At 42.0% G+C, this 21,454-nt stretch overlaps 5 protein-coding genes across 13 annotated transcripts; 3 read left to right on the top strand and 2 right to left on the bottom strand.

Moving 5' to 3' along the window:
• Nucleotides 1–580: 580 nt before the first annotated feature.
• LOC135674961 (glycine-rich protein DOT1-like) lies at nt 581–1,512 on the bottom strand. Its single transcript, XM_065185224.1, has one exon. The coding sequence runs from the start codon at nt 1,304–1,306 to the stop codon at nt 797–799; it is 510 nt and encodes a 169-aa protein (XP_065041296.1). The 5' UTR covers nt 1,307–1,512; the 3' UTR covers nt 581–796.
• A 1,617-nt stretch (nt 1,513–3,129) lies between these two features.
• Nucleotides 3,130–4,602, bottom strand: LOC135674960 (ethylene-responsive transcription factor 2-like). Its single transcript, XM_065185223.1, has 2 exons — nt 4,230–4,602; nt 3,130–4,124 (listed from the first exon to the last, which is right to left on the bottom strand). The coding sequence occupies exons 1-2, from the start codon at nt 4,397–4,399 to the stop codon at nt 3,389–3,391; spliced, it is 906 nt and encodes a 301-aa protein (XP_065041295.1). The 5' UTR covers nt 4,400–4,602; the 3' UTR covers nt 3,130–3,388.
• Nucleotides 4,603–5,186: 584 nt separating this feature from the next.
• Nucleotides 5,187–6,355, top strand: LOC135673637 (ethylene-responsive transcription factor 5-like). The gene has a single exon (XM_065182749.1). It carries the CDS (start codon nt 5,351–5,353, stop codon nt 6,014–6,016), a length of 666 nt encoding a protein of 221 aa, XP_065038821.1. The 5' UTR covers nt 5,187–5,350; the 3' UTR covers nt 6,017–6,355.
• A 1,688-nt stretch (nt 6,356–8,043) lies between these two features.
• LOC135673636 (deSI-like protein At4g17486) lies at nt 8,044–11,176 on the top strand. Of its 6 annotated transcripts, none has more exons than XM_065182745.1 (4): nt 8,044–8,355; nt 9,431–9,718; nt 9,801–9,881; nt 10,841–11,176. In XM_065182745.1, exons 1-4 carry the CDS (start codon nt 8,202–8,204, stop codon nt 10,978–10,980), a joined length of 663 nt encoding a protein of 220 aa, XP_065038817.1. In that variant the 5' UTR covers nt 8,044–8,201; the 3' UTR covers nt 10,981–11,176. The 6 variants fall into 6 exon arrangements, with proteins under 6 accessions (XP_065038817.1, XP_065038815.1, XP_065038820.1 ...); XM_065182743.1 differs by having other exon boundaries at nt 9,795–9,881; XM_065182744.1 differs by having other exon boundaries at nt 8,050–8,355; nt 10,838–11,176.
• Nucleotides 11,177–11,679: 503 nt separating this feature from the next.
• LOC135673635 (transcription factor-like protein DPB) lies at nt 11,680–21,206 on the top strand. 4 transcript variants are annotated; one of them, XM_065182739.1, is made up of 9 exons: nt 11,680–12,407; nt 13,524–13,603; nt 13,809–13,852; nt 17,442–17,513; nt 17,596–17,736; nt 17,853–17,921; nt 19,777–19,875; nt 20,456–20,526; nt 20,784–21,206. In XM_065182739.1, exons 1-9 carry the CDS (start codon nt 12,169–12,171, stop codon nt 21,016–21,018), a joined length of 1,050 nt encoding a protein of 349 aa, XP_065038811.1. In that variant the 5' UTR covers nt 11,680–12,168; the 3' UTR covers nt 21,019–21,206. The 4 variants fall into 4 exon arrangements, with proteins under 4 accessions (XP_065038811.1, XP_065038813.1, XP_065038810.1 ...); XM_065182741.1 differs by having other exon boundaries at nt 11,683–12,407; nt 17,442–17,504; XM_065182738.1 differs by having other exon boundaries at nt 11,684–12,407; nt 17,590–17,736.
• Nucleotides 21,207–21,454: the final 248 nt, after the last annotated feature.

Genomic DNA, 21,454 nt, shown 5'->3' with positions numbered 1-21,454 from the left:
AAATTAGTTGGAGATGGAAATATCGAAGATAAATAACTATATGAGATAATATATAATTAGCCCAAATTAATTGTTCGTTAGAAGAGTTACATATGTAAATAGAGAGAGAGAGAGAGAAGAGAGATGCATATGCATCTACGCGTGCATTATTTATACTTTAACGTGCTAGCTTATTAGAAAATTGCCTCGTTCTTAGAATGACTCGATATATCTATTTCTTATAAACAAGAAAAGTCTTTAATTACAACATCTTTGTCATTCATACAAGACATGTGCCTTGCACCATTTGGATGTGAATATATTAATTTTGAGCCGTGCCAATGCTTAAAATGAGATATGAGACGGATTCTATCACTTCAAGTCTAACAGTACTCTCCCAAAATAATTTGCTGTAACATTATACCAAGTATTATGCAATACTTTCTAGCTTGTTAACATTTATCCTGAAGAATTGTCTTTTGTGAGGTTGTGCTTTTGTAATCTGAGTGATTAAGATACATAAAATAATTAGAATAGATTCTAATTAGCATGTTTTTTTCTGGGTTTGTGGACCAATCATTAATTAAGTGGCTCTCACAAGTCAACAACAAATGAGATGGCGTTGACTTGCTCCTCTACTAACAACAACATGTCTTCACATCTAGACATCATGCTTCTCATTTAACCAACCTTCTTTCCTCCCACTTTGCTTATTGTTAGTGCATGTTGCTATCTCCATCGGAACACACACTGCTGGTCAACACTCAGAGCATCTGATGAAGAAGGAAACGTTCGTGTATTCTCAGGACATGGGTCCCTAACAACAGTTGTGATCCCAGTACTGCGGCGGCCGGCCGCCGCGGAAGCTCCAACCGCCGTCGCTGCCGCCACCGCCTGCACCATAGCCACCACCCTGTCCTCCAGAGCCGGCGCCATAGCCGTACGCTCCTCTCTCCGGCTCGCCCTCGCTGCCGCTGCCGCTGCTGCTGCTGCCGGCGCCGTAGCCGTAGCCGTAGCCGGATGACGATCCTGATCCTGATCCCGATCCAGTCCCGTACCCGAATCCATACCCGGAACCCTCCCCGTTCCCCCCCGGAGTTTGGCTATGGCCGGAGCCATATCCCCACCCCTTCCCGGGGCTGGACCCCCACGCCCAGCTGTAGTCCCAGCTGCCACCGGGCCCGGAGCCGCTGCCGCCACCATGAGCACCACCACCACCCCCGGCGTCGGGGGGCGTGTCCGCGTCGGCTGCACCTTCCATCTTACCCGGGAAGGAGGAAACCGAGAACGGGAAAGCAAGCAGGAAGAAGAGGAAGAGGATGGCCATCTGAAGTTACCTGCTTACTTCCTGTGTGTGCCATGGTGTGGTATTTATAGGTGGATGTGTGAATCCATATGACACCGAATGTTTGGATATTTTGCATGTCGATGTATTCCATCGTCAAACTTCCACCACCGCCACCTTATCAGGTTAGAGATGACGGCAATTCATCTGGCTCTTCCCGTGTTTCTTCCTGATGCTTCTCCGCTCACAGTGTCCGGACGCATCCTGCCTCAGCTAGCCCTGGGATGGGGGAATTGGGGATGGATGTGATCCATATCTTGAGGTGGTGGTGGTGACGCATGCTGCCGCTGTCGCAGTCTCATGAGAAGTGATCCACCAAAAGAGGTGCCGTGTCAGTGCTCGATGCATGCTTGCACATAATGGTGGCAGTCGGGACTTGGAGGCTGATCTTTCTTTGACTCTGTTCGATCGTGGACGTTGACTCCCACTTCCCTCGCTGCCACGTAAGATTTGCATGCTCGATTTGGATAAAGGTGGCAGCCGCAATATTTATCGGATCCGGAGCAAGAGTAACCCGGATCCGAACTGGCCCAACTTGACTGATGGACAACATGGTCTCCACCATTCGGTGTGATAAGAGGTGACGAGGACGGCGACATCGGAGCTCTGCTGCGGTCAAGCCTTCTGTTACAGTGATTGATTTGCTTTCTTCCGCCTCCACAATATCCTGTGCCATAACATGAGAAAACTCTTGAGTCTTCTGTATGGAGCTTCAAAGAAGATCTTAGTATCAAGGTCTGAGGTCACAAAATCCCACACAAGACTTCTGCATGCTTGCCCTTCTCCCTCGTCTTCCTAAACTGGCCATGCTCAGAAAGGGAAGATGAACATGGAACCTGCAGTTCAAGACTTGGGACCATGTCCATCTTCTTTGACCCAAGCTACTTCTGCCCATTGTTCCAGTGCTGACCATGGAATGGAAATCTCATCGAAGCATTGTTCTTTTGCTAGGGTGGGATAGCTGTTACATCCAAGTTGCCAAGTACTACAGTAGCATGAATGGCTACTGCAGAAGCTATAGGTTCCTACCATAAGATGTGGTCTGGATAAGAAAGAAATCTGGTATCTTAGGATGATTATAGGACTATATCTCAGGGTGGGCTCTACTCAGATCTTGAGGCATGGTTGACAAGATTAGTATCTGAAATCTGGTAACTTAGGATGATTATAGGACTATATCTCAGTGTGGGCTCTACTCAGTTCTTGAGGCAGCAGTATTGACAAGATTACTATCTAACTGCCACTTGTAGGCCAAATACTGCACATGCTGCTACTCTCTTAGGAGCTGTTCTAAGGTTACACAGTGTTCAGATCCAAGTGGCTTAAGATAATGTTTCTCCAAATCAGCACAAAAATTTTGAATTGTTTCTGAGCTAGAAAAATCATGATTAAGATGATGAAGTTGTGCGACATCAAAAGCAAAGTTTATGCTGCTATCCTTTGGTCAACAACAATCTCGAGTTGTTTGTGGGCCAGCTGATGTGCCACAGTATCAAAATCGAAGCCTTTCACTAACTCACTTGGGAAGAGAGGAGAGGAAAGCACACAGGCCAGAGCTGGTGGCATGTCATCTCTTTACCATATCCAACATGCTGGTTCTTGTCTTGGTATGCTGGAATCCATTTGTTGCATGGGCGGATCTGATCAGTGGCCAGGGGAGCTCTTGTCCCCCGGCTTCTCTGAACTTTGGATCGCATATCCGCCACTTGTTGGATGTTACTTAACAGAACAAAGGGAACATAGATAAGATCACAATGCTATTTACTGGTATTAAGATCAAACATGATGACACTAAAAATCTAAAATCGATGAACAAAGATGGTTGATTTGCTATAATGTTTTTGCACGGAAAAAGAGAAAGAAAGAACAATGAACAGCAAATCAAACACAGCCATCAACTCATGGCATTCGCGTTTATTCTACTTCGCAAAGAACACATTTCCACGAGGCTTCATCCACACATCCTTCTACTATTGCCATCTTCTTAGCTCACCAAGAGATTGCCGACATGTGCCTTAACTGATACCGGAACCGAACCGAGGGACGAAGCTGGAGAAGACGACGTTATGATGGCCGCCGCCGCCCCTTTCTTCCTCCTCTTGGACGAGGTCTTTTCTGAGGGAGAGTTATCAGGAGAGGAGGAGTGATAGAGTCCGGCGCGGCCTCCGCCGACCCGACCCGCAGTGGGTAGTTGAGCAGCGCGCGGGAGCCGCGCATCCTGAAGGCGGCGCGGTCGTAGGCGAGGGCGGCGTCCTCCGCGGAGCCGAACGTCCCCAGCCACACCCTGGCCCCGTTCCTGGCCGGGTCCCGTATCTCCGCCGCGAACTTCCCCCACGGCCGCCGCCGCACCCCCCGGTACTGCCTCCCCGGAGCCGGCGCCGCACTCACCGCCAGGGTCTCGCCAACAGTGACGGGTACGGCCGAAGAGGGCGTCCATCCGTGGCGGAAGGCGTCGGCGAGGGCGTCGTAGACGACCATATCGTCAGGGTCGTCGAGGCGGAAGGGGAGGCCGTCGGACCACTGGTCGGCGACGAGGCGTCCAAAGCTGCAGCTCCGGTGGCAGGCCGGCGCGGGGTAGCAGGAGTGGTAGGGGCCAGGTTCGGGGTCGCCGGGTAGATGGCGGCGGATGGAGTCTAGGAGGGCGAGCTCGGCCTCGGGGCTACACATCTGGGCGCGCGTGGTCGCAGGCGAGACTTCCTCTGCTTTCTGGTGTTGGGATGTGGCGGGAGCCGGAGATGGCTTTACAGAGCGAAAGAAGAGACGTTGTTCAAAAAATTCATATGGTGAATTCAAGCATATGCTGTCATGATAATAACATATATTACGTTAAATCGTTTGGGTAACAAATGATGGGCTTAAAATATGATGAAGATGAAGAGAGAGTAGGAAAGTGGATATTTACAACCTTGGTCTTATCCAAAATGGCTTTTTCCTCTCGAATTGGGTGGACACTCTCGCGCATGGGGGATTGGAGATCTCAATCTGAGGTAGTAGGAGCCAAACGATAGTATTCTTGTCGACAGTCTGCAAGTTGCATAGGTGAGTAGCCCTGTGGGTACTATGGACCATGGACATGAAACAAGGAAGGAAGATGATGGAAGAGAGAACAATGGGGAAATGATAGAACTATGGGATCATTTAGGCAATAAGATGAAGGATTAGCAAACACGATGGCGAGTCCGCACGGTGGTTGCGATGCAGAGATGATGAGTCTGACCCGGCGACGAGTCAAGCCCTCCTCATCGTCTCTCGACTCGGCCACCGTCAAACGTCGCCGCAGGTATGAAGCGGAGGAGACGAAAGCTTTGACGGCTCTCTTAGCTCGATGCAGTTAAATTGAATGCGCCGAACCAAATCCATTGACTACGTTGAAGCAGTGAGATTTCGTGGGCACTCATTTATTGTTGTGAAGATCAACAAAGTCAACCGTGTTGTGAACGCATACACTTCAATTGTGCAGTCGGTGGAGTAAATGGAAAGTGTATGTGAACGCATGCTCTTCAAACGTTGCATGATTGAGGAGAACCCATGCAAACATAGTGGGGTTGCTTAGAATAACAATTAGTTGCTGCCAAATTAATTTAATTTCCCCTATTTTATAAATAATTTTCAGTTGCTTAGAATAATAATAAATTGCTGCCAAATTAATTTAATTTCCCCTATTTTATAAATAATTTTCAGTTGCGTATCGGAATTATATTTTCTTTTTTGATCAATTTGGTACGACTTCGGCCGCGACTGGAGGACGTGGCGGCGGGCGTTCGATGGGCGCGCAGACGTCGCCTTAGCGTACCTTTTCGATTCGCACTTCGCTTTCCCGGCGTCGACACGACATTGTATGAGACCGAGCAACGACCCCTGCCACTCCGAATCCACGGATGGACTCCCGCCGTGCGGCTTCGAGGAAGCACCATGGCCTTGTAATTGGCGATCTATAAGTAACGACGACGACTGCTCTTCCACCCACCTATCTTCCACCGCCATCACCAGCCTCTCGCTCTTGTCTTCTCATCCTCTATCCGACTCATGGCGGCGTCGAACGGCCGCGGCAGGGACCCCACCCTCGACCTCATCCGCGACCACCTCCTCGCCGACCTCCCGCCCACTCCCCCGTCATCCGTCCTGCCCCCGCCGATCCCCTTCGCCCGACCTTCCCTCACCGTCGCCCTCCCCCTCGCGCGCCCGCTCGACTGGGCTGATGTGCCGCCCACGGCGAACCGGGGCGACGGGAGGCGGTACCGCGGGGTCCGGCGGCGGCCGTGGGGCAAGTTCGCGGCGGAGATCCGCGATCCCAACCGTCGGGGGTCCAGGGTCTGGCTCGGGACCTTCGACACCGCCGTGGACGCCGCCCGGGCGTACGACCGCGCTGCCTACCGGATGCGCGGCCGCAAGGCCATCCTCAACTTCCCCAACGATGTCGGGTGCTCCGGCCGCTGGGCCACCGCTCCTCCTGCGCCGCCTGAGGCCGGAAAGAGAAAGAGAGAGGCGGCGGTACCGGCGAGAGGGATCAAGAAGGAGAGCTCGCCGGAGTCTGAGGTTGTGGAGCCAGGGTGCGTCCCCTTGTCGCCGTCGAGCTGGAGCAGCGTGTGGGACGGCGAGGAGGCGGACACGGAGGGGCTGTTCAACGTGCCGCCGCTGTCGCCGCTATCTCCGCATCCACCACTGGGGTTCGCGCAGCTCCTGGTGATCTGAGAGTTGACCGGTCAAACGCTGCGATGCTTCACGTTGCTTGGGAGCGGGAAAGAAGACGTACAAAGAGAGAGTAATCAAAGGAGAACAAAACGATACATAGCATGGTCTGACAAGGATGTAAACATAAGCATGCTTGTCGAGGTATCACGGCAGGTTACATAGTGTTGTTGTTCTTGTGTACATCATCTACTACTGTAGCTCGGAGGATACATGAAAAATGTTAGATTGGAATCCATTATTCATTTTCCTATACGCCATGCACAGTTTCATCTTAAAATACACTCAAATGGAATTATGCTTGTGGTAGTATTCTATTTCTAATTTGCTTTTCATTTTTTCCTTCTTTTGGTTGATTGAAACCAGCTATTATCTTGGTGAATGAGAGATTTGAGAGCTTGATGTCCAAATTTTGATTCGAAATTTGAGTATGAGGATATCTAAATTCTGTATCCAACTCCAATCCAACCAAAATGTTAAGATTGAATTCACATGTTGAATCCACAAGCTCATTGGTTTCATATCTGGATTCTTCACAAGAAAGTCTGAAGGATGTGTATGAGTGAGACACACCATGTTTCCCTCATAAACAGATGCAAATAGCTCAAATGGCAACTTGTATTCTTTTCTTGAAGGAACCCCTTTGATTTCTCTACAGTAACAAGTAGCTCATCTGTTTGCTGCAAGAGCAATGCATTCATATTCTACCTGCTCCTAGCTCCTGCACTGACCATGCCATGATGCCACCTAAAGAGAGCGGGTTGATAACACTGAGTTCCCTTTTCTTCATTGTGGAAATATATATATATATATATCTCCTCAGAGTTAATGCAGTAGCCTTTAGAATTCTTTCACTAGAGTCTGAAGATTAAGTGGTTGCATTGGAGCCACAGTCTGTAGGATTTGACTTGTTCCCATAGATCCAATATCCCACTGTCTCCTTTCCCTTGTCTTCATCCTCTCCCAACTGCCTCATAAAGGAAGCTAGCTGATGGCAGCAAAGTATGGCATGAAATCATAATGGAGAAGAGAACAACAAAAAGGCACAGATGCTTTGACTGTTCTATTTCTAGATTACGCGATGGGGAGGAGGATGTCAAGGCTTTCGATTCAATCTGTGAACAAGAAAACGCAACTGTATATTATTATTATTTTCTTAAAGCCTGAGAAGGAGGTGACTTTTTCAGCAAAAACTACAGAATATGAAATATATTAGATTCATGAATCTGTAGTGTCACTATATATATTATATGCTAACTTTGACAATGTTATTTAGCAATAGTTGACCATTGCTGTCATCCCACACAGCAACGAGAAAAGTGTTTTCTTTGTGCGTGTGAAGCACTCTGATAATTTTTTATCTTAGGATAAACACACTCCAAATCAACATATTATAAAGAGGAAAAAACGAAATGGAATTGAACTGAAACAAAGGATTTGAGTTTGGTCGCATTGGGACTGTCCTCAGCCAGACCGCTTGATGGACTCGGTCCGATCCATCCTGCACGGCCATGCGTTAGGCCCGGGTGCCAATCCGAACCAGACCCTCGGTTCGGTCCGGCGTGACACGGAGCCTGCGGCGCGGGCGGGTCGAACCGGCGGCCAGGAGGCCCTGCAAGGTCGAGAGGTCAGGGCTGATGCGGCTCGGCTCGGCCCGATGTAACACATTGATTAGATGAGTTTTAGGGTGATCGTAAGAGTACTCGGTGGGTTTAGTTAGATTCTACGAGTGGGTCCCGCAGCGTGAACGGTCCACGTGGGAGAATACGATCCATCGTCCCTCGGTCTGATCGCGGTGCCATCGAATCCTTTAATCCGCCGAAATCCGATTCCGTGGGAGCCCGGCCGGACGAAGTGAAAGTGTCCCCTGTCTCACCCGAGGCAGGGAACAGAGTTCTGCTTCTTTAGATCATCTATCGCCACGTTGGAACCATAGTTGTTGCAATGAGACAGGGTGAAAGGCTGTTCCCTGCGATTATCGCGCCAGGGGATCAAGGCAGGGAACGTTGGAACCCAGTTCGGACCCCTTTCCTCTCCCATCTCCTCCTCCTCCTTGTTGTCCAATCCAACCCGGAAGCGTCTCTCTCTCTCTCTCTAATTTCGTGGTTCTGGGAACCGGGACGTCGAATTGAGGCGTCGAAGATGTGGAATTAGGGTTCCTAATGTTGGTTTGCCGAGTCGGATAAACATGCTGTCAGGATCTCCTTCCGAGAAGGGTCTGCGCAACGGGGGCAGAGACGGGTGCGGGAGGACGCATCTCTACTTGAATGTTTATGATCTCACACCGATAAACAAATACCTGTACTGGTTTGGGCTCGGAGTCTTCCACTCTGGGATCGAAGGTGCGTCATCATCCTCGCAAGATCTCGTCGGAGTTTAGGAATTAGGACATAATTCGGTTCGATTCATTTCTTTCATCGTTTAATTCATGCAACGCCAATTGTACAAATATTTCCTGCTTCCCTGTCGCGCTGTGAATCTTTGCGACTCTGCTAAATTGACCTAGAAGTACTTCCTGGTTATAAAATATGTTCGATTAATGCTGTTTTAGCAAACAAAGATATTTGATGAATGTCAAAGGAAAGAAGCATTCATCACACAGTTGCTTATTCTTTAGTTTCAACAATTTTCTAGGGAGATCCTAATAAGTATTCATCACAAAGCTTTGGATCAAAAGCTTTTTTTGATACAAAGTAAATGCATAGCTTAACTATTATCTAAGTAATTAGGAACCATGAAATTGTTTAGTTGGTTTACTGTCCCTAAGAAAAATTATCAAATCTATCAATTTGTAGGAATTGATATTTATGTTCTCGTTGAAAAATTGGGCCTTGGTTGACTTGGACATCTGATCTGCCTATCAAGTTGGTTCGTTAGTGCTCTTTTGCTCAACGATCACTGCAAATTCTTTCCAAGTCCACCGTAATTATTTCTGGTGTTTTTACTGCCATTTGTTTGGAACTCCGAGCAAACCTTGTGCTTTTGTTACTTTGTTGAATACAATCTTAGTGCAATCATCTTGGTACCAATATGCTCTATTTGTTCCCTATCTCGGTTTCTTCTCTATCCCTCATGTTATACATGGTACTCTTTTGGTTTTATAATGGCATCTAGTCAGGTATGGACTCGTAATTTAATAGAATTCTGTCTATATTTTTGAACTAACCTATTTGACCCTTGTATTAATTAATCAGTATGGTGGATACTATAGTTCCGAATTTTTCTTGATGGTAAAAGTTCTAATAAACAAGTTCTAATAACCTATTTGACCCTTGTATTAATTAATCAGTATGGTGGATACTATAGTATGGTGGATACTATATCTTCCTGTAAGTCCTGCTTGATATTGTCTCATAGCATGTTGGTTTAATCCTGCTCTTTGTTTCCATAGCTTGCTCATTATACTTTTGCATGTAGTTCATGGACAGGAGTATGGATTTGGAGCACATGATTACCCGTCTAGCGGAGTATTTGAGGTGGAACCGAAAAGCTGTCCTGGTTTTATCTTCAGACGTTCTGTGTGGCTGGGTACCACTGATATGTCTCGCTCAGAGTTCCGCATACTTATTGAAGACCTTGCGGGGAAATATCATGGTGACACCTACAATTTGATCATAAAAAACTGCAATCATTTCACAGATGAAGTTTGCATGCATTTGACCGGAAAGTCTATTCCTGGATGGGTGAATAGACTTGCCAGATTAGGTTAGTATCTATTTCAAAACATTCTCCCTGGTTCCATGGAAATATGTAGGTATTGATTCATTTGGGGATTGGGAAGTTTCAGGATCATTCTTTCGCTGTATTATCCCAGAAAATATTCGTGTTTCAGCAGTCGGACAATTACCAACTCATCCAACTTGTTTTGGTGAGTTTGAATCATTGCGTGTTTCGTAGTTTGGTTTTCTTTGTTGTTGCAACTATTTATGCAATAATCATCAAGTCCTTATGACCAGTCTGAGAATGGGGCAATTTCAATACACAAAATAGCAAAAAAAAAGTTCAAGAGAACAAAAATAATATGTTAGTCTATTAGGGTCTTTCAAATACACTAATCTTTCAAAAAAGTTTGCAGTGATTAACTATTCATTTATATTACTTGTACTTTTTTATTACCAACTGGTGCCACCTAAATGTTGGCTCAGAATGATCTCATTTTAAGTTTTTGAGGTAAATATCTTATGTTTCTCATTACTTTAAGGTAGATTCATCTTGTGGATATGAATGATATAAACTTCTGAAGATTTTGACATATAAATTCAATTAAGTATTCTTTTTTATAGTCTGACCATAGAGAATAATTTTTATTGCAAAACAAAGAACTTGAACTTACTTATTTGGTCATTCTTATTTCTTGGACATGCTGTCCATGACTGCTAAACATTCTCATGTGCCAAACACCTCACTCTGACCTACAAACGAAAAACAAAGGCTTTTTTTTTTTCAATGCTGGTACTTTGAAACAGCCATGTTTGAACACTTTTGATTTGGTTTTCCGTACCTTAAGAAGCATAAAGTTATGAACTTAAGACTAACAACTAGAAACATTCTAGTGAAGTACAATTCCAGATTTACATATTGTTCTTTTTCTTCTCTGTATCATTCCACTGTTTTACTATTTTTCAAGTTTCATCTGTGTTAATTTAATGTGTCATAATGCAAGAAAGACTGAATTAATAGTTTTACTCAGAAATACCAACTAAAGCAATGTCCTTGAAATTTATGTTTCATGTGGGGTGCATGGATCAAATTGAAATTAGCTTTCTTTTTCCATGTAGTATTATCAACTATCACTTTTCTAAAAAAGACTATATTATATTTCAGAAGATGAGTTCGATTCATTTTCTTCGTCATCAATTGAGGACAGTGATGAGGAAGATGCAGATCATCACCTCGTAAAGCGACCAAACATTGAGTTTGTGCATTCAAGTGATGAGCCATTGAGGCTTGCGAGGGATGTCATGTGACTTTTTTGCCTGCTTCCTTGTCTTTGCATCTGTTTCTAATTTAACCATCAGTTTTACATGTAAAAAATTGTTTGTAATCAATCTTCTTTGTGACTCATGTTACAAAGTATTCACATCTACCGTGTTCTATTGTATTCTTTTCAAATATATGAAGCATGGATGCCTTGTCTGGCCTTCTGCGGCTTCTTCTTCATCATCTCATGTAGAGTTACTGTCAATACTCTTTCAGTGTCATGTTTTGCTTCCTCAGTGTCAATATGTGGTTTATGTTTCTTATTAGATAATCTATACAAGTTTTATCTAACTATTTGACAATTACCTGAACACACATCAATAATCTTTTTTGATAAATTGTTGTACAAATTTATTCCAGTTTTCCTTTTTTTTTAGGTTTTGGGTTGCTTCAAATAGATTGAACAGGATTATCTTGACATAGTTGGAATATATTGTAACTTTCCAAGTAAGAACAGCAAGTGGCTTATGAATATTTTTGACTAGTAGGCTATTCTTCAGCTATATGTCCATCCATTCAGTAATAAGAAACATGAATAAGATGTTAACTAAATATAACAAAGAAAAATCACAAAAATAAATTTTCTCGCTTTTCTTCCATTTTTCCTTTATATGTTAAAGCATGAAAAGTCCAAGAAAATAGATTGGGAGCAATATACATTAGTATTAACTTAAACGATTTTATATTAGGGGAATAAATGGACAGTATTAACCTAACTGAGATCTTGACCGAGCTCTGGTTCGGTCAAACTCGGTATGCATACGGTTTAGGCCCGAGGCAACTCGTTCCTTGACAAGCTGTCCCCTGTTTGCGAACATCCCACCAAAAGACGCTTATCCTAATGATACCCTTATCCAATCCTGCACTTCCGACCATTACATGATCTCGACTGTTCATTTTGAGATTGGGATATAGGCGTGTCAGGGTTAAGAGACCGTTTATTCTGGTTGCCACTCGAATGCTCCACGTGTCAGTCAAAAGATGTTAATAACCCGCTCGCGGTAGCATCACCACCGGTGCGCGACCTTTCGGAAACAGCCTCCCACCCGGGCATAAGCATACAACGCCCCCATCTTTTTCGATCTTCCCCTGTCTGGTTGTTAGGGTTTCTCCCGCTTTGTCCATCCGTTCCCCGAACCCCTCCCGCGATCTCCTGCTCGCCTGCGATCGCGGAGATGGACGAGGGGAGCAAGAGGACGGCGAACTTCCGCATGGCCCCCTCCGGCGGCCGCTCCTCCCTGGGTGCGCCAGCCTTCTCCGGCGGTCACTCGGCCTCCACCAGCGGCAGTGCGGGTTCGCCTTCCAGCCGGAGTGAGCCGACGGAGACGAATCCCGCCAGTGAGAGCGCCTTGGTCAGGCTGAACCACCTCGATATCCATGGGGGCGACGAGGGAACGCCCGTGGGGGCCGTCAGGTGAGGGGCCAATTTCGTTTTTAATTCGTTGTTCCTGCTTGGAATTGTTTGTGTTGACGAACAGTTTTGTCGGATTAGTGGGTTGGAGTAATGAGAGATCATGATGCGGCGGTTAGGGGCGTGGCGGTTGACTGCATATCGTGCGAGTTTTATCTGGTTGGGGTCTAAAATTATGCTTGATTGATATGATTCTACATGAGTGTGCTCATCCCTATCGTATAAAAATACCATGTATTCTTTTTGTATCCATTTATGCATTTTGCATTAGGAGATTAGACGGAACACAATGTCCATTTGCTTTGATACTAGAGAAGATTGTGGATGTGAAGATCTCAGATGTCTAGGACTTAGTTTCTTTATTTGGAATAGAGTGTCTGAAACAAGAGTCTTGAGGTTTGTTATTTAAAATTTTGCCTTTTCTTATTAAAACACTTTGGTATCCTTCATGAAAGAATGTTGTTGTTCTATGAAGAATGGACAGTTCAAAATGCTCGCAATGTCCTCGTCCTGCCCGAGTTAGACAACGACAGTTGTTAGACACTTTCCAACATGTGTCAGATAATTCAGAACATATTTGTGTTCTTTGACCATGTACACTTATATATGTTGATGTACAATATATATGCAAGACAACCAACCATTGATGTAAGGTTTCAAAATCTGTTAATATTTGGAACATGGAAGTTTAGACTTTTGGCTTACTCCTTCAAGTCATATGTATGTTTTGAAGTACAATGTTGAACATTTGCTACTTATGTGAATGGTTGTTTTCCTTCTTCTATGTTTCACATATGATGATCATATATTGCTTATATCATGCAAAACATGAAATCAAACTAACCTATGAGAATATGCATGTATTAATTGCAATGTATTTTCCCTATCATGCCTTATATAAGATTTGCAGTATTGGCATGTCCATCCTATGTCTATGTTTATGCTTCCTAGATGTTGTTAGAAGACAACGAGTTATCTGAACTATGCCCTCATGGATTCACAATAGCTGTTACAAATTGATAATTATAGTAGACCTGTTAACATGAGCATGGAATTATCATAAGAAAATTTGTTTCCTTGTGATTACCAATGAGTTTGATGATATAATGATTCAAACAGTGGTAAAAAGAAAAAGAGGGGTGCACGAGCGGTTGGAGGTGATAAAAGTGGTAGGGGACTCCGACAGTTTAGCATGAAAGGTAAATGGAAATCCTTACTCTATATACTTAATATCTATTCTTTTCCTAATTCAATCTCAAGAAGATGATATGAAATGAGTGTTGAAACTTTGGGATACCTTACGAGTGATGTTGTGTTGTTCTTAGTATTTGTTGATGTGAAATGAGTTTGTGTTTGCTTTTATTTATTTATTTATATTGAAACTATGCCCTTTGATCTATTTAGTTTGTGAGAAGGTGGAAAGCAAGGGAAGAACCACTTATAATGAGGTATAAGTTATTTCATTATTTAATGAAAGCTCATTGAGTATAAGTTATTTTATTTTTCAAGTTCAATTAGTTATTTTAATTGATAAATAAAGATCTTTAATTTACTTAGTTAGACTATTTTATTTTTTGAGTGACAGATGATTGTCCATTGTTGTGAGTTGTTTTTTATTATGTTAAATAGCTTGAGGTTTTTGTGGATTAAGCCATAGATAAAATTTTAAATAAGGTAGATTTTGGATGTAGAGACACTTCTTGGAGTTCACACAAAAAACAAATGTGTTATCTCATTATAGGTATTTGTTTATCGATCAGCATGACTAATTAAACTTAAAAAAATAAAATAATTAATATTCATTGAACTTTCAATAAATAACTTGTACTTTATAATAAGTGTTTCATACATTGCTTTCCACCTTCTCACAGACTACGTTATCAAAGGGTATAGTTTCAATAATTTTGATGAAAAATAAATGGGTTAAAGTTCATTTTAACCCTTGTAGCTTTAGCCATGACCTTTTAAGCCTTTATGGTTTACTTGTGTATAAAATTACCCCTAAATTTTAAAAAATTTAGCATATAAGCCTCTCTCGTCAAGTTTGAGTTAACAGACGTTAGAGTATGCTTACATGGCATGTTGACTTACAATAAATCATTAATATAATGACAAGTGTAATTTAAGTTTAAGAAAAAAAACTGAGACCACCATCAATGGCGGGAGGAGGCGTCATAGTGGAAGCGACCAGCAGCAATAGCATCAAGCTGTTGTTGCCTAGCGTACGCACACAGCCTCTCCTACGTTGATGACGAGTTCAGGAGCTTCCGGTCTTGCCTCAGGTTGATGTGCGTCGACCAGTCCGACACTAGACACGTAGTGGTCTCTTGGTCCTTCTTCCTCCTCATGGGCGTTTTCATCCCTATCGCCTTCCACTTCGTCCTCTCCTGCGCCTCCACTTGCTACTCCTACGATGTGATGTTCCAGTTCTCCCTCACCTCTGCCTCTAGCCTCTCCGACCTTTACTGCTTCGCGGGGGAGGTGGCTTACAAGGTATGGTGGTACTCGTCGGGATCGGAGCGAGTGTCATTCGCAGTGGTGGGCAACACCATGGTGGGTGACATTGTGGCATGCGCCCTGGAGTTGGCAAGTGACATCCGGTAGATCCAGCTCGTCAGCTCCACGGCGTATGCCACCATGTCGCCCACCACCACGAACGACACCCGCTCCGATCTCGACGAGTACCACCATACCTTGTAAGCCACGTCCCCCGCGAAGTATGACATCCCGAAGACGAAGAGCAGGCAGAAGGAGCGGTTAAGTTGGTCTATGTAGCCCTCATGCACCCACTCGCTCTCCTCGACCAGCTTATCGAGGAAGAGGAAGCAACGGATGAAGGCGAAGAGGTAGAGGTAGGAGGGGCCGAGGTGAGGGAGAGCTAGACCACCACGTCATAGGCGGGGTGGGTGGGGGCGTAGGAGAAGACAAAGTAGGAGGCGGTGGGAACGAAGATGCCTAGGAGGAGGAAGAGGGACCAGGAGACCATTGCGTGCCTAGCGTCAGATTGGTCAATGCACATCCACCTGAAGTAGGATCGGATGTTCCTGAGCTCATCGTCAGCGCGGGAGAGACTGTGTGCGTACGACGCCCTGCTAGGCAACAGCGACTTGGTTCTGCTGTTGGTGGTTGTTTCCACGACAATGCCTCCTCCTGCCATTGATGGAGGGCTCAGTTTCTATTTTAAACTTAAATTACATGTGTAATTATATTAATGGTTTATTGTGAGTTAGCATGCCATGTAAGCATACTCTAATGTCTATTAACTTAGACTTGACGGGAGGGATTTATATGTTACTTTTTTTTAAATGTAGGGGTTATTTTAGACATGAGTAAACCATAAGGGCTTAAGAGGTCCATGGCCAAAACCATAGGGGCTAAAATAAACTTCAACCCAAAATAAATAAATAGGTAAATTAAAGCAAGCAACGGTCAAAATTCAGTGAATTAGCAAATACAAACTAATTTCATATCAATAAATACTAAGAACACTACTTCTTTGCTTAGTAATGTGAATTTTATCTCTTTGCTTAATAGAAGTTAATATTAACAATTAAGAGTTATTAATAGCATTAGTTGGAACTGATTTAGTGAAGAAAGTTTTCTGAACTTTATATGTTCTTAATTTTTCTAACTAACTACGAGAAATACAATTTGAAATATTCTACAAGTGAGGGATTATCCATCATTTCATCATAATAAGAATAGAAAAACAAAATGTTGACAACCAACTATCTTAATGATTACCGAAAGAAATAAAAATTTATGGAACTTATTAAGAAATTATCGAGTTTAACAATTATGTCAACTTTATTAAGAAATTATCAACTTTAGGTCATCAAACCTAGGTCACCAGATCACATTTTCATTTTCATTGACAAAGTTAAAGATTTGTAGCCTTAGAAGCGTCACCTAGGATCATATCCACATAGCCAAGGATGCCGATGCAGAACCATTTTTGAGTTGTTGCGCCTTCCTATGTTCCTAGATCATCGTGTCTTGTGCCTCCATCTCCTGGATTGTTGTCTCTAAAACTTCAATCTCCTTTCCGTTCTCCTGGATCACTCTCTCTAAGAACCCTATCGACGGTCATTAGGAGACTATCGATGAAGGTGCAGGGCCATTGGCTCAACGACATCAAGCGTCATCTCAAGGGCAACAGTTTTGGGAAATGATTTTGTGTCTGCATCCTTGGTTGCATGGGAATCATCGCAGCTGTCTTGCTAAAAGAAGGGACCCCATTAGCCACATAAATGTGGCTATAGATCTTCAACTTTCTCAATAAAAACGTAATCTAGTGACCTAAGTATGATGACCTAGGTACTATGCTTCTAGAACACTATTGCTTGAATAACTTATAATTTTTTAGTGAGTTCCATTAGTTTTCTTATAAAAGTTTGTTCCTTTCGGTAATCATTAAAATGGCTAGGCATCAATATTTTATTTATCTGTTTTTCTCATGATGATATAATGGAAAATCTCTTACCTATAGCTTGTAGGATATTTCAACAATTTATTTTTCATATTTTGTTATAAAATTTAAGAACTTTCATTAATATCAAACACAAAAGTCAAAATAATTTCTTCACTAAATCATTTTCAACTAATGCTCATATTATTTCTTCAATTGTTATGTTAGAGAAATAAATTAATCTGTGAAATTTTCGTCTTCGCCACTTACCCTTTGTAAAAAAGGGAAAAAAAAGAGTCGAGGGATTTCAGTCATGCATGGTGGATCAATGTATCTTTGGTTCTGTTCTATCTTGTGATATTAGCTGTATGGGTCTCTTTGGCTCAGATATTGTTTTGGCAAAAGTTGATGTTCTTTGGCACAATCAGGTAGGTGCAGTGCAACTGTTTGCAACTGCTGCCTTTGCTATAGTATTTGATATATGCAGACCTGCCTTTTGATGTGAATGATGGAATAGTGATTATTAGCTACATGCAAATCAGCTTTCTTAGAATGCTTTGCTGAGCTACACTATACTTGTTAAACTTAAATCCTTCAAACCTCATTTTTTTTTTAAACTTCTTTTTCAGGTTGCAGATGAACTTGTAACTGAATTTACTGATCCCAATAATAATCCGGGATCTCAAGATCAGGTAGCTAACGTATGGACTGGCGCATGGAAGATTGTACATTTGGTAGTGTTGTTTAATCTTGCTAAGCATTATGTCATTGGTTCAGCAACAGTATGAAGAGAAAAACATACGGCGGAGGGTATATGATGCACTGAATGTCCTCATGGCAATGGATATTATTTCTAAAGATAAAAAAGAGATACAGTGGAAAGGTTTACCTCGTACTAGTTTAAATGATGTTGAAGAATTGAAGGTTTGCATCTGTCCTGTGATTTTATCTCCTTGGATTCAATTTGGAGTGTTTTCAGCATACGCTGCAGTCTTCTGAAATGGCTTTAAGTCTTCTAATGATGAGTGTATTCATCACAGGCAGAACAGATTGAATTGAAGAATAGGATTGAAAAGAAAACTGCATATTTGCAGGAATTGCAAAATCAAGTAAGATTACCTGTCCACAGTAATATTATTTGTGTTAGGCAATATTTCTGTCTGGAAATTGTGCTTATATCTTCAGATAGTGACCATCAGTAACTGATCTGAAACATGCATCATCTTGGGCCATCATTCTGTATGTACATCTTAGTTGTTTGAGTTTGTTCAGTAGTTGTTTAGAAACAATAAAGAAAATAAATGAACCTCACATTTTGATACCAACAAATCATCCTGTTCAGGGTAAAGTTGGTTTCTTCCATGTACCCCAATGAGTTTGTTCAAGAGTTGCTTAGGGACGGTAAAGAAAATAAATGCACCTCATTTTTTGGTACCCAAAAAATAATATTCCTGTTCATTCAAGAAAGAAAATACAGGTGAGATGATAGGAGCTGAATAAGTGTTAGTAGTTAGTTGATCCATAGTAAACTGAATGAGTGACAAGCTGAATTTATTTTATCAACTAATGATTTGCTGGTTGACTTTTGACAAAACCATTTCGACATGTATCCGAATAATAATATTAATAGATCTGTCCAATAAAAAGAATGTTTAGATTGAAAAAGAAATTTGAAAATGACCTTTTGAGCTTATGGATCAGAACAAAGATCAGCAACCACCAAAGTTGGATTAAAAGTCTGGGACATACTAGAGCAGATTACTGAAAGAGGCCAACTGGCACATGCATTGTCCCCCTTCCTCCACAGCTATTTTGCTACACAATGCAAACAGGAAAAGAGAGGCGAATAAGAAGATTTCAACAAGAGAAGATGTCGATGTTCTTATTACATATAGAAAACAAGCGTAAGAAAGGGTTCTTTTGGCACATCAAAGCTTTTGTGACTGCATGAATGATGACTCATGTAGCAAGAAGTATGAGAACAAGACATTTGGTTGATCTGAACCAGCTACCTGCAGTTCAACCAAGATTACTTACTTTTTAGGAACCTAAAAGAAGAGCAGCTGAGGGCATTAGAGAGCTAGGTAATGGTTGGTATTAATTTGACATGCTCTGATAGGAAGAATCAATGCCAAGCCTGGGAAAGTAACATCTGATGAAAGCTTCCTTATATTGGAAAACTAACAGAAAGTTTGTTGATGACAGCCAACTGATCCCTCTTGTAAAAGATATTATACTAGTTATTTGGCTCTGGATCAACTGGATTACATGCTCTGGAATCTTTGTAGGACAGTGAACCATTAGTTATTGTAATTCTTTATTCATGATTAACCGTCCGACATCCTAATATGTGCTTCCAATTGCTCAGAGATGCTAATATTTTCCGATTGAGTGTAGCTTATTCAGAAATATAGTCCTCCCTGTTTAACGGTATAGATTTTTTTTCCTTATGTTATGGAACCAACAAATTTCTACATTCCATGGTCTAAAGATCAAGCTTCCTGATTCAGAGATTGAGCATCCTGATCTTAAATTCAACACTGGTCTTAATCATCCATAAAACTGCAATAAACTTAAAATATTTAATCCACACCTTCTAGATTCAACCCTCCATTCTGGTTCAGGAGCAGGGAAGTTGAATATAATTAAACATCAAATGAATGACCATAAGACAATAGAGGATTGTGGTCAAAATTTTGGTATGGACCACGACAACAAAGGGAGAAATGGCTCTATTATTGCAACTTCATCCATTATTAATGGTGAAGAAATTTTTTTAGCTTTTCTAAAAAGATCTTTAGGTGGCAAAATTCCTTCTGCCTGGTTTGAGTTGTTATGTCAGTTTGGGAAGTAATTCTAGTGGAAAATTTTTAGAACTTATAATTTCTATGTACTTTTAACTTAGTAATGTCTGAATTGTTTTTTGTTGATTAGGAGAGTTTTTTTTCCCTATCTTTCTCCCAGTTCATAGGTCTCCAAAGTTTGGTCCAACGGAATGAACAGCTACATGGTTCAGAACATGTTCCATCAGGCGGTGTTGCTTTACCTTTTATCTTGGTCCAGGTACAAAATTTTGCAATCCTTTTCCTTGTTGCATATCAGCTTGAGTGGCTAGTGCAACGATATATAAAACACTTGTAGAAATTGAATCATTAATTGGCAAATTGTTTTGATAGATGAATATTTAAATGTTGACATGATAATTTGTGAGCTGATCCGGGTATAACAATTATTGAACTGTTGATTCTGATGTGCTTATACTTGGGACAAAAAACCAGATGGGTCAACTGGCCTATTAAGCTAGCATCTTTTTAGAAGGATGCCAGTATACAACCAAGCAACAGAGGCAAATTGGTGAGCAAGCTTTGTGGATTCCACATACAAAACAGTTTTGATATTTCAATGCTTTAAAAAAGATTTCACTAGAAACAAAACAAAAAGAATGTGTTCTTACTTTAACTAGAGATGTTTTACACAGAGCTCAATAACGGAAAAAGAATGTTGTACTTTTGAACATGAGGATCTAGTATTTGACAAGCACCAGACATTTTCTCTATTTATTTATTGCACGTACAATCAAGGCATAAACTGAGCTAATCTATAATTTGAATTTAATGTTTCTTTTCTGTTGGTTGGGAATCAGACTCGGCCACATGCAACAGTAGAAGTGGAAATTTCAGAAGATATGCAATTGGTGCATTTTGATTTTAACAGGTAACAATATAGGTTTATCTTTTGGAATTTTTCATGGTGTTATTCTTTGTTATTTAGCAGTGATTTTCATGGTCATTCACCTAGATTTCATACGCCTAGATTTTCATGGTCATTCACAAGTTATAAAGAGGAGATCCGCTGATACTCAAGATTTTGCTATATTACCTTATCTTTTCCAATGACTGCGGCATCGACCCGCTGCACACGCCCCACATTCTCTCCTTTACTGACTTTTTGTTTCAAATTATTAAATGCAGCACGCCCTTTGAGCTACACGATGACTCATACGTGCTCAAGGCAATGGGATTCTGTGAAAGAGAGCAGCATGATGGTGCTCTGGAGCCTAGTTCCAGTGGCGGTGACTGTTCTAGCATGATCGGCATGCATCAGTATCATACTTGGCAACCATCAAGGCCGAGTTCCATGGTTAGAATGATAACTTCCCCTCCTAAACCTGGAATCCTAAAAGCACGCGTGAAGAACGAACATTGAGCTGTCCTCCAATGTTGTCTCGGCGTGTTCCTTTTCTCTCCATTGGCCATTTCTTTTCATGTCATTGTGATGTAATTGTGTATTATCTTACGTCGCTCTCTCAATGTAATTGGTTGCAGCAGAGTTCTATAGCAATTTGTATGCACTGGAAATGTTCTTTGTATTTTAATTATTTCATTCTGATTGTATGTTGACTCTTCCCAGTTAGAAAGCTCTCAATCCATATTGTGGCTTCGATTCATTCAAATAAATGTGGCCTTTGACATGGTAACATCGAGTTTAGATCGAGTGTCTTCTTCTTCAGACCATCTCTTGCTAGAAAAAGAGAGTTAATTGTAGAGTATCTCTTATAATTAGATCTTATTAACATCTTGGTCCTAGATTATCATCGATTTTATCGATAAAAATATAAAAATAATGAGTAAAAAAATAATTA

The sequence above is a fragment of the Musa acuminata genome, chromosome BXJ1-5, assembly GCF_036884655.1.
Source record: "Musa acuminata AAA Group cultivar baxijiao chromosome BXJ1-5, Cavendish_Baxijiao_AAA, whole genome shotgun sequence".
In the NCBI taxonomy this organism is placed as follows: domain Eukaryota; kingdom Viridiplantae; phylum Streptophyta; class Magnoliopsida; order Zingiberales; family Musaceae; genus Musa; species Musa acuminata.
Note: the sequence above shows the minus strand (reverse complement) of the source record. Positions and strands in the feature narration are given on the sequence as shown.